Here is a 12,859-nt window from a genome sequence, read left to right as displayed (position 1 = left end):
ACTGTCTTCTGTGGATACTCCCTTCATTCCTCTCTCAGTTCTAACAGCAACAACAACCCCACATGAGCTAATCTCCAAGGCCAAGGTCATGGCAAATGAGTACAGAGCTGCCTAATGGTTGAGTGTTATCTAAAGTTGTTGAAGTATATAAAGTCTCTATTCCTCCTCTTTTGGTTTCAGTTATTTCTTCTCTTATCAAAAGAGAAATTAGAGATGTTTGCCCGGGGCCCAAACTAGTGAAAATAGCAGATCTAGCTTGTAGATCTGCCATTTTCACTACTTCTTAAACTTTTTATTTATTTATTCATGGTAAATATTCGATTTTTTCATTTTATTTAAGAAGCAATCATGAAAAAAGTATTTTATGAACAAAAATCCCACCACACTGCTCGCTGCTCACTGCTTGCTCAGCAGCATCAGTTTTTATTCAAATTGACATTTCAAATTTCCTTTGCATTCATTTTATTTATGAAATACTTTTTGTCTAAAACGTTTTAAATATTTTGAAATGATATATATATGTTTTTATAACAGTTGACTCTGTCAAAGTCTTAACCTAACCCCCCTTCCCCTCCCCGAACTCTTTTCTTGTACATATTTCTTATGTTTCATACCTGTAAGCTGATCGTATGACGTTCTGTATAGTAGTGCATATCTGTCTGTCTCTTACAGTATATGTCATCATGATTTGTGTGCATGGGAACTCATGGGAAGTACATCAATCGATCAATCAATCAGAAAGATTACATCATTATTCATCATCATTGTGATAAAAACACTAGCTGAGAAAGGGCACCACTTCATAAACTCTAGTTTTGCCAGCCAGTATGAACGTACTGTGGCCACACTCTGTGGGGAGCTGATTGACTGTTAAACTAGCGTGTGAAAGCTCTGATATCAGCCCCAATACCAAAGACAAAACATGAACTCTGCCAACAGGCTAATGCAAACAGTGGATTTATAAACACAGAGCTGTTGAGAGAGAGAGAGAGAGAGAGAGAGAGAGAGAGAGAGAGTGATAGACAGAAGGAGGGAGGGAGAGAGATTGAGAAAGCGAAAGACGAGAGATTTCTTTTTCTCTTGGGGAGATTTTACATTTCAACCTCAGAACCAACCACAGATATAAAGTAAGCACTGTAGGTGTTTTTCCAAACCTAGCTGAATGAAGACAGAATGAAGAGTCAGAGGAGGAGACACCCCGGAGGGAGAGGTTGAAAGAGAGAGGAGAGAGAGAGAGAGAGAGAGAGAGAGAGAGAGAGAGAGAGAGAGAGAGAGAGAGAGAGAGAGAGAAATAGAGAGAGAGAGAGGGGGGGGGGTTGCAACAGCCATTCTCCCTCAGGATCATGGTGGAAGCCATCAGCCAATAGCCTACTATTCCGGTCAGTTGAACATTGTCCTCTACACGGGGACTACTCTCATGCTACACCCTCTGAATGTACTGTAACTAAATTCTCCACTATTGTACTAGGTTTACCTATTACACTGTATGTACTGCATTCTGTAGTCACATGATCAAATACTGACTCAACACATAACTTAATCTATTGACACTGCACACTGTGCGGCTCTAATTTGCTAGCACGGATATTAAAACATCCATCAACATCCTATCTTAGATCATAATGATGAGGAATATAACCGTGGTTGTGAAGAAACAATCACACTAGTTTCATCACCAACACCTGACTTATTTTAAACTCTGATTCCATCTTGGGCAGCTACAGGGGAAAAGATTTTGTGAAACTGGTTATACAGTGGCAAACGACTGAGGTGGTTGAAAGTGCTATGTATGGTTTAGTTAGATCAATTTCAATTAGTTTAACCACATGTATTCCTTTTGTAATCTCATTGTGGTAACTGTACCATTGGAGACTATGATTGACACATTTATTTTCTTATTAACTTATTGTTCACCTGTGTTTTTCATGAACAAGTTATGCTGTTGTACTTGTTTTACCAGGTTTAATGTTCACGTCACGTGGTATTATTCTAAGAATTGCCTGGAGGGTTAAAAGTGCTCCAATAGTAGTACTTCTATTATGGTTACTTCATGCATAGTTAATATACAAGTGGCTTCCTATCTTTATTAGGCTAACATGTGAGGTATTTCAACTACCATGAATCTTAGTAGTCTTGCTATGGAAACGGCATTTCAATATCTTTATTTAAAGAATGTATTTACACTCATACAATATTCAAAATGCATATGCTCTGAAAAAATAGAGCTTTAATTGTGACATAATTAAGAAAGACACTATAACATAAACATATTCTAAATAAACATTCAGCCTGGGTTGCTACACAATTAGCACTAAGAACATTTTAAAAGCATCTATTGCTCATCATTCAGTATCTCAATGTAAGATATATAACACAATTACACTTTACCAAAACACAATTCTCAACTGTTACTGATAGTTAATTGAAGTTAAATAAGCATATTATATGGTTTATATTACTATAGGACTGTGGATGAGAGATATAGTGTTGACAGATGGCATTCCTTCCTATAAAAGTAACACGAGGATGGATTAGATGGAGCAGTGTTTCTCTTGGTTTTGTGGAATAATTTCTGATATTACACTATTATGATTACTTAATTTATAGTTATGTAAGTATCTACCTGTCATAGGCTAATATGTGTAGTATTTTAATTTGTGTAGAGTTTCTGCTTGACCACATGCTAAGAAAGTTATTTAGATAGCATATTGTTTAGACAGATACTAGGTTTGATGTTTACCTGCTCTCCTAGATACTTTGTAGCACTAAATAAGTTTTCTTTGCACTCTGCTCGTGTGACAACCCTAGTCATTTGTTGACTAGTGTTCATGTCATTTACTCTTCTCTTGCACTTCTTATCTTGCACTTATAAGCTGCTCTGGGTAAGAGCGCCTGCTAAATACTAAATGCAATTTTAACTATCATGAATTGTATTTTTTGATTATACCTTGTGTCTAGAACAGACAGTTGTTCTGTGTATATAAGGTCTACCGTTGAGTGAGCACTGTGGTGTGTGTGTGATGTATTTATCCTGTGAGCCCATGTAATAAACCTATTACTTGGGAAGACTGTGGGAAAAAAAGTGTCTTCAACGCCAACTGTGTTTTCATCCTGGTGACTGAGCACTGTGTCATCGTTGTGGAACATAACATACAAGAACATGACTTGACAGAATAGGTCAAATTTGGGTCCTGAGCTAATCTGATGTTGGAGAGAGATAGAGGGGGAGTCAGGTTCTCTACAGGTAATGTGTTCTTTTGCAGAGTCCCGAGAGGTTGACAGTCTTTGGCTGCTTCTCAACACTCCATCATAAAAAGACATCACTGGATCTCCTTGAAACCTGAAAAACACACAAGATGGAAATCATTTGCTGTCATTTGCATATTTGTTTGTTTAATTAAACACAGTTCAATGTGATTGTTAATCCACATTACACATGTGCACATGTGCACAGTGCAATCAAGCCTGCAATCAAAGTGAGGTACAAAGTACAATAACAAATGTAAACAAGGCCTGTACAACGAACATGTCATGAAATATTAGAATCTATTCAAATCTATTTTATTTATAATTTATTAGTGTGAGTTGTGTCTGACCTGAGAGCTGTAGATGACCAGTCCTGGAGAGACAGGCTGATCATTCTGTCTGAGCCACTCATAACCTTTCCTCTCCACCACCAGCAGCCTGAGAGGTGATGCACTTGACTTTATCAATGTCACCACATCCGCAAAGTACTTGTTCTCCACGTTCTGTCCATTCACCTCCACCAGCACGTCCCCTTCCCATAGACCAGCTCCCTGGGCAGAGGCCCCTGGCACCACCTAGAGGATGAAAGAGAGAACAACAGTCAAAACATGACAACTACTTGTTCAGTCAGTCATCATCACTCAGACAGTCCTTGGTCTTTTTATTTTATTTCATGCAATCTTGCAACGTGTAATAAGGGCTTTGCTACTGCTGCTGAAAAACACTCTATACGTCTGAGTATTCATTATTATTAGTATTAATAGTATTTTTATTATACACATCTCAGAGTCATTTGCATGTGTTGCATAAAACAAAGGCTGTCTCCTAAAATACAAACTAAAGAACATCCAGCCACAGTTGCTATGTCCTCTCTCTATCCTTGAATGCTTTCAGAAAATGAATCTAGTCACCACTGGATGATGCAGTGATTGGGTTTGTAGTGTCACAGTGACCTACATTTGGTACACAACACAACACACTGTCCTCTCTAGAAATAACCATACTATCCTTGGCCTCATGGAGAGATATGCACAGGAGATATGCTCTGAACAAGATCTCACACTTGACAGAAGGATGGATGGAAGGACGGACCAGATAGATTGCAAACCAATTGTTACTGTGACTAATTCAGTGATCAGACTTGTATCTGTTGTTGCTTAACTTACAACAAGGCATGAATGCAGTGGATGTATTGGTTAATAGTGCAGTGTAGTATGGCATACCTGGCCAATGAATGCCCCTGGCTCATCCTGGATGCATCCCAGATGGAAACCGAAGCCTGTGTCTTGTCTGTCCAGGACACAAAGCCTGGGACAGGGCTTAGATTTGTCCCCATGAAGTCCATTACGGTGTTCAGTGAAGTGGGACACAGTTCTCAGCCCCCCCTTGTCAGGGACGTAGTCATCATGGAACATCAGAGGGGATATTCCTAACTACAACAGAACAAACCAAATTCAAGACTGAATCATCATTAATTGAACAGTCCAACTCCTGAAATGATGTCACATTTACTAATGCAGAATAATATCTTGTTATGAAACTGCACGTCTAAAAGACCCATTTAAATGCCCCAAATTCTATATTAAAATTGGCTTAAGGGAGGGCTGGCCTGCCCGTGGGCAGGCGTACGGACGGACCTCTGACATCACGCTCATGTCACCTTGACTCGGACATACAGTATACAGAGATCTCCATATATGGCCATAAAAGGGACAAGGACTGACAGATACAGAGATCTCCATATATGAACTTCTAGTGTTCTGAATGCCTCATGATGTTAGACAGATGGGAACCTCACCTGTCTGTAGAAGTCTCGTCCAGACATGGATATGGAGGTGAGGCTGACCCTCTGTTCACTCATCCGGATCCTCTTGACAATGTCCTCGTGTTCCATGGACTCCGATTCCTCTCCGTTGACCGCTAGCAGCAGCTCTCCATCGGTCATCCCTGCTTTCTCTGCTGGACTCCCAGCATCCACCTCCCTCAGTACGTGAGCTTGGATGAGGTAGAAAATAATAGAATAGAATAGAATTTATTTCCTACAAAATATCTCTAAATTTAAACCTATTCAACAGAAATGACTTAACACTGAACTAAGAGCTTTAGAACGTGACAGACATAAAGCACAGCAATTAATGTTCTGATATCCTGAGCTATAGCCTCCAAAAAGACCACTGGGTGGCGCTAAAATGTTTCACTTTAGTGCTTTAGGGGGTGGCGGGGTAGCAGAGACATACAGAACAATAACATCAATAAATACAATCATACAATTTAAACTTTCTAGATGAGTAAAATAGCAAAGAACAACAGCTTATGTTGATTTTTGAACTATTTGGTTGCTACTATATATGTCTATGAAATTAATTCAAGGACCCCAACGGAAACAAGTCCGCAAGGACTTTTTTGGTCGGACCTTTTAGACAAAAGTATTATAAATGTAACTGTGTTGTTTTACATTCTTTTGCCTAATAAAAAAATCAATCAAAAATCAATCAATCAAAACATATGGTACTGTAAATGCCATGGAAACTGTTACAACCCATCTAATTGATGTTTAGGTCCAACTTTCCAGGAAGAGAAAGGCTGTGGTTTCCATTAGCTTGGAATCCCCACCAATAATATCATTGGCAGGTTTCACATCTGACACATCTGAGACACCACGTGAGTAGACAGAAATGGTAACATGTTATAGTGAGCATTAGTGACTACCAATTGCAGGAAGATAAGGCTGAAAATTACTCAAGTGCTCCTTTAAGATTAAGATATCTCTGCTGTCGTGCAGAAACCAGCTAACTTTAAAAAACGAAACAAAAAGTGGAGTTAGGAGGTTTTGTCCTTCATTGATAAGAACAGCTGAATGGACCTCCAAGCTCACAATAAGTTTGGAGGTCAAAAGGGGGTGAAGCCTGGAGTCAGCAAAACCAGCTAACTCCGCCCCCCCCCCCCCCCTTGGTGGGGGTTAGCTGGTTTAGCAGAAAGTTTGAGGATCCAATGGAAATAGCTGGTTTTGTCAAGCGTTTCTTAATACTTTTCATTGGTTCCATTTTTTTTTACCAACACACAGACGTAAAGGGTGTTCAATAGCACTGATTTATGGAAAAAATGGAGTTAGTTGGTTTCTGCCCGACAGCAACCATATGGCCTTTCTTCTTTCTTCAGCGGACAGTGAAGAGAGACAGGAGGGAGGGGTGACATGCAACACAAGGTGGATTCAAACCCCTGACACAGTGACTGCATGGCCAGTAGGTTGAAACAAAACAGGGCGAAACTATGTCCTCTCTTCTCCATTATCTGGGTGTTGAAACCCAAAATTGTCTGAGTACAAAATCAAAACATGGACAGTACTCACAATGAGATTGTTATTTATTATTAATGTACCCTACATACGTACATGTAGAACCCATGGCATAACAATCTGTTTTTTCCCCTCAATGTATCTCTCACCTACGAGTCCTGTTGGAGGCAGTTTCTCTTGTCGCAGCAGGAAGCCGTACCCATCAGAAGCATGGATCAGACGCATGGTCTTTGGTCTGTGCAGGAGGTTGTGCTTCTGTGCAAGAACAGGTAAGATGGGCATCTTCCTCCTGATATAGCTGCACTCACTGTCTCTGTCGATGACCAGGAACGTCGCAGAGTCTCCAATCTTCTTCACCTGACAGGAAAAGACATATCACACAGCTCAGATAACTTGAAAGCTGATAGATGGGAATTGAATGTATTCTGGTCAATATAACAATAGCAATAATAATACAGTAATAATGATAATAATGTTAGATTGTGCTGAACAACACATACTATTTTGTTGAGATGCGAGTATGTGAGAGTGGAAGCCGTGACACCATTGATCCAGACCAGCTTGTCTCCATTACAGACACCGGCTTGCTCTGCTGGTCCATCAGGCAGCGTGTTGAGAATGTACTGTCCTTTCTGACCTGAGGACAAAACAGCTGCTATTCAACACATCACTGCTGCGCCTTCTCACAAAATGGTACACGGTACAATATAATGATCACAGATACAAGCAGAAAACCTTGCGGTGTTGTTGGGGTTATTGCGCTAACAACAAGTTCAGTTTTCGGTACCCAGCATTGGCTGGGTTATTGTGTGCACCCACTCTCACTCTCACTCTCACTCTCACTCCTCTCCCTTTCCCTATCCCTCACTCTCCCTCTCCCTCCATCCCTCCCTCTCCCACTCGCTGAACAAGCTCTGGTCTGATGTCACAGACAACAGAAACGCTGACGTTGGGGATGTTGGCCATATATGGGCTGTGTGTCAGGCTTGTCAATATACTGAATGGGTCTATTTGTCCTGACAAACTCACAACTTAAACTTTGTAGAATTGATAAGTATGCCCTTGACGTCACGCTGCCAATTCCTATGCATGCATTAGTTGCTTCATTTGCGTGTGATTTTCTCAGCTTGATGGGGACGATTCATTACCTTCCAGTGCTGTGACGGTGACGCCCAGGCCCTGGTCAGGGTGTCTGGGGACGTGACAGAGGCTGGGTCGAGAGCAGCCCTCTCCTCTGTGGGCCCTGGCTAACGCCTGGAGGTCCTGGCACGTGGACATCGCCTGGAGGCCAGGACAAATCATGTGGGGTCGAGTAAAACACTGCAGCGCTTGTTTCATACAGTACGCGCTCGAGAAAATGCAGAAAATGTAGCGTGTATATTCCATGCACATAAAAAACAAAGGCTCCTCGTACATATACTCTATATCTTGACACACAGGCAATAAGAGACACACATGATATATATATATATACTGTACATACACATACACACACATATACTCACTATAATGTACAGTATATACTGTGTGTGTGTGTGTGTGTGTGTGTGTGTGTGTGTGTGTGTGTGTGTGTGTGTGTGTGTGTGTGTGTGTGTGTGTGTGTGTGTGTGTGTGTGTGTATAAAACAATCACCTGCTCATACTCCTCTCCTCTCAACACCAAGAGAAACAAATGCACACCACAGTACTGGATTCTCCTCACCACCTGTCAAATAGAAAAAGAAGAGTGAATTCGAATTGGGTTTAATATATATGACATTGAGCCAGTTGTTCTTGGGGGGGGCACCCAGGAGGCTCAACCGTCAGTACCTGTATTACATGCTTCAGACACACACCTAATCACAAAGTGTCATGGGTCTGAAGCTGGCTCGTAACTTATGATGAGTGCCATCTATAACTGCAGAAATATCTTGGTTCTCTGTCAAAAACAGGGTCACAGTATCACACAAGGTGTGATACATTTGTGCTGTCAGAGCATTAACTAGTTCAACCCCTATGCCTGATTTGTACCCTCACATGCCGGTATCGTGCACCAAAGATAGCTGATCTACAAGCTCACAACGTGTCGCAGCGCGATCCTTGTGTAAATCACCCTTTACAGTTCTAAAGACACTGACCCTGGGGAACTCCATGTTGTCCACATACTCCTCGTTGACCTCCAGGACCCGGTCTCCATCCCTGAGGCCGCTGAGCTCTCCAGGGCCCCAGGGCTCCACCTGCCTCACCACGTGGCCCCGTTGGTCCTTCTCCATCCGAAGGTAGAAGCCAAAACTCTGGCCCTCGCTACGTTTCAGATGACACAGTCGAGGCACAGGGCGTTCATCTGGCTCTGAGGGAACGGTCGAGTATTAGAATGAAATGTTTGTTAGTTTATTAGGTGTTACAAATGGAAACAGCTACACTGCCTGGGGTCCAAACAATATCCATCTAGGGTTTTCTATTATCCATCAAGGTTTGTAACATGCAATTACTGGTATTAGTCTTTTGAATTTTACCTTTAATTTTTGTGATCTCTAAAGGTCAAGCATTGCAAAATGACATTGCTCTGTACATCATTATTCTCCTCATTGAATTTGTTCAAGGCCTTGGCACCATGCATAAACCCATCACTACATGTCTGGTGATATAGATATCTACCAGTAAGACTCCCTAATCGGGAGATAAGCGACCGTAGGTCACATGTATACAGAAGAGGGCTGTAACGGCGATTGGTTCCTAGTTGTGTGGGCAATGTATAGTTTTGTTTGGTGGTCTAAGAAATGTGGTGGCAGGCATGTTGATGACATGAGTGTACACATACTGTGTAGTGTGTAGCAATTTGCGTGTTTTTAGGGGCAAAACTGTAGGAGTAGTGGGCAAAAATGTGTTGTGAAAAGCGGCCTGAAGGTGGCGCTAGAAGAGGGCCATGTGAGAAATTAGGGGTGGGGTGTCCGCGTTGCCTTGGCGGACGAATAGGTACCGGCCGCGGCTCTCCCGGACGCTCCTAGCCCGAGTTACGGCATTTTATGTGAGCTGCAGTGGCAGGGGGTCCTCCACTGGGGGCGCCACCACTTTTGCATCCGTTCTGGAGCACCAGGAGTGGGTGGTCCCCGGGAATGCCCCGTGAGCAGCCCCGTTGGGGTGGTCATTTGGTAATTTGTCCACATGTGCTCATTTTTTACACTTGGGGGTCCCCGAGGCAGCTGGGGGTCCCTGGAGCTCCGGGGGTCCTTGGAGGGTGTAGTTTGGCAGGTAAGGAGTGTGTGTGCAAAATCTGGCATGGATCGGGGCAAGGGGTGCGGAGATATGAGCAGGGCAAAAGTGTGACGGGACGTGTGTGACGGAGTGACGGGACGTGTGTGACGGAGGGACGGGGTGACGGACGGACACCTGGAGCAGGTTTCTATAGTAAATGCGACCTACGGTCGCAATTATAATGTATAAGTTAGTGGAAGCAGTTTGTTCTTTTGATATGAAGGTGGTATCATAGCATAGCACCAGGCGGCTTCTGTGGGAGCTCAGTAACATTGTTATGTTGTTTTCTTTTTTTTGGTAATGTATAGTCTTTCTTTATTCACACTGTTGAGAGTATGTATAAATGCACATATCTCTGTTTTCTCTTTTGACCTGTTATTTTATGTTTTTCTCCTTGCTCTCGATCCCTCTCTTTGCCTCCCATTTCTTAACTGAAAACTATGATTGATGGAGTTGCAGAAAAAAAGAGTTTCACCCACTTCTTTACAATTGTAAATCTGTGATGTGACAATAGAAGTGATTCTTCTTCTTCAGATGAAAAACTACAGTATAACAGGATAGCTACAGTAGCAGCTGATTGTGACTGATAATGTCAGGTTGCACTTAAATCCAGCAACACTAAGTCCATTAGTCTCTTATTGTACTACTATACATCCGGTTACATAGACGGTTATCTATCATATATGTAAGTGCTGCCGGTATTTAGTTAATTTACTGAGAAGTAAATTTGGTTGAAGACAATTTTCTCAATTAGTTTGTCAATAACTGGCAAACTGCTTATGGGGCAAATGTTTACAACTGTGAGGTTTGTTTTTGTATTTTTAGATAATGGAATAACATGCTTGTGGAAATAGTGATATAAGGAGGTATAGGTAAACGGTAACTAATGTAGTGTGAAAGAATTCAACCAATTCTCCCTGTTCCTTCCATCCTTAAAACAGTGGTTCTAGCCACAGAGTGAACAGAGATCAACATTTTGATCAGACAGTACAGTTCAGGTTTCTGTAACAGTTCTCAGTAGTTCTCTGAAATGTGTGGTGTTAGCAGTCTTTAAATTGTTTACAGAGTTGCTGAGATAAAACCTGGATAGCTTCCATTCTGACACACAGGATGGGCTGTGAGGAGATAAACATTCACTCTCTACTTTCCCACTGTGTCCGCTGACACTGGCCGATAGGGCATAATGCTCTATATGTAACAATAAGCGTACATTATAGATACAGCATGATGTATGTATAGGCCTACATCTAAGGAGTTTTGACAACGGTATTATTTTTGTTAGGGGTGCCAAAAGGTTGCGTGGCATAGCCTCTACATAAAGCTATTATAACAGGAATGAGGATTTAGCAACAGAAGTCCAGTCAAAAATGGAGTAATGAGTCTACAAATCTCAAATCTTCATGGTACAGTATGTGGTAAGTATACATGATGTATGATATGTACAGTAAGTAAGATTCAGAGGGTGTGGGAGTGGCCAGTCCTGTGAGAGATTTTGTATGTATGTGTATGTATTCAGTATGCATGTATGTATTTGTGTTTTTATGTGTGTTGTATTTTCTGAACATTTCTGTACTTCTAATTCCTGTAGTACACACACACACACACACACACACACACACACACACACACACACACACACACACACACACACACACACACACACACACACACACACACACACACACACACACACACACACACACACACACACACACACACACACACACGTATATACATATTAGGTGCTTAGATGGTTTGGAGAATTATATTATAGATTTTGAAAGATGAACCTTACCAGGATCATCTGAAATCACCAGGGCTGGATTGTCGATCCCTTCCCTTGCATTGAACTTGAAACTTAAGACAGGAAGATACGAACAAGTGAAAAGAGTGAAGTGAGCATGAAACATCACAATTTGTATGACTAAATCAAAGTGTAACTTACCGTGAAACCTCCATTGCATCCTCGTGACCTGAGACAAAAGACAAGAGACAAAAGACCCAATAAGTCATAGCCAGCAGTATTATGTTCTAAAATGATACTGTTGTACATAATGGCCGAGAGATGACTCACTCTGCCAGAACACCACCTCAAGACAAACAACAGGAGAGAAGACAGGGGTGCTAGGACATATTCAGACCACCATCATCCTTCAGACCCGTCCAGTCTACTTACGGTCCAAAGATGACCTCTGCCCAAAGGTGACCTTGGTCGACTGCTGTCTCGGTTACTCATTGCCTGATACCCTGTCTCCCTGTCCCATGGACGTCACCAAGGATGCAAGTGGAGCTGATCATTAAGCTCAAACTCTGTGTCTTTCTGCTTTATTCTTGTGAACGTAAATCTGAGACTTTCTTAGAGATGAATGACTGACAGGAAATGCACCACTAGAAGCAAAAGTACATATCACATCATCTTAGTGTCACGATGGCTTGTTGTGTTACAGAGTTAGACAACAAACAACAATATATAGTACCACACTGCTTTCTATCTGACATCAACGATCAACAGAGACCAGAATTCTAGTTAATGAGCACACATTGACCAGGTACTCACATGTCCTGACATGGCTGATCTGATCCAAGTAATCTCATTTTATAAAGAGAAGTCATCTCCTCCCCCCCCCCCCTCTGTCTCTCTCTCTCTCGCTCTCTCTCTCAGCTCTTGCAGAACTAACTGACAAACACTCATGTCCTTACCACACTCTCTCCCTCTCTCTCCACACAAACACACACACACACACACACACACACACACACACACCCCACCTCTGGGCAAGGGAGAGGTCTGAGTGCAGCGGGCTGTAAATGTAGATATCTGCAATGTCACGTATTTCAGTTATGTGCTGACGCACGCCAATCTCACAGTCAACACTACGATACCCAATGCCTTTTCTTAAATGGACACAGGTTGTGCGTGTGTGGAGATTATGAAGAGAATGAAGAGTGTCTGGTCCAGCCCCCACTGTTTTCCTTGTCCTTAAATAGTTTAGAAAGCTGAGAAGGGAATGGTAAAGGGCGGGCGGCGGGCACAGGAATAGTACACGATTGTGATTTGATCCCAACCAGGTCAGTTCAGCTCAGG

At 42.1% G+C, this 12,859-nt stretch overlaps 1 protein-coding gene across 2 annotated transcripts; it reads right to left on the bottom strand.

Annotated features, from left to right (window-relative positions):
* Positions 1 to 2,260: 2,260 nt before the first annotated feature.
* Positions 2,261 to 12,471, bottom strand: LOC311050452 (Na(+)/H(+) exchange regulatory cofactor NHE-RF3-like). Of its 2 annotated transcripts, none has more exons than XM_084064535.1 (13): positions 12,332 to 12,471; positions 11,849 to 12,162; positions 11,720 to 11,747; positions 11,570 to 11,631; positions 8,658 to 8,869; positions 8,174 to 8,245; positions 7,690 to 7,822; positions 7,042 to 7,178; positions 6,691 to 6,898; positions 5,045 to 5,241; positions 4,470 to 4,679; positions 3,597 to 3,821; positions 2,261 to 3,340 (listed from the first exon to the last, which is right to left on the bottom strand). In XM_084064535.1, the coding sequence occupies exons 3-13, from the start codon at positions 11,731 to 11,733 to the stop codon at positions 3,308 to 3,310; spliced, it is 1,503 nt and encodes a 500-aa protein (XP_083920661.1). In that variant the 5' UTR covers positions 11,734 to 11,747; positions 11,849 to 12,162; positions 12,332 to 12,471; the 3' UTR covers positions 2,261 to 3,307. The 2 variants fall into 2 exon arrangements, with proteins under 2 accessions (XP_083920661.1, XP_083920660.1); XM_084064534.1 differs by having other exon boundaries at positions 11,951 to 12,162.
* Positions 12,472 to 12,859: the final 388 nt, after the last annotated feature.

This window comes from Gymnoscopelus microlampas, assembly GCF_963454915.1.
Source record: "Gymnoscopelus microlampas genome assembly, chromosome: 8".
NCBI lineage: Eukaryota > Metazoa > Chordata > Actinopteri > Myctophiformes > Myctophidae > Gymnoscopelus > Gymnoscopelus microlampas.
This window is presented reverse-complemented; position numbering and strand designations above follow the sequence as displayed.

Excerpts from the sequence above, each read along its gene's own strand:
- LOC311050452 (XM_084064535.1), bottom strand. Across the intron at positions 7,179-7,689 it reads CACCGTCACAGCACTGGAAG|GTCAGAAAGGACAGTACATT; the intron begins GTAATGAATCGT and ends TTTTGTCCTCAG. Across the intron at positions 5,242-6,690 it reads GCCTCCAACAGGACTCGTAG|CTCACGTACTGAGGGAGGTG; the intron begins GTGAGAGATACA and ends ACCTCATCCAAG.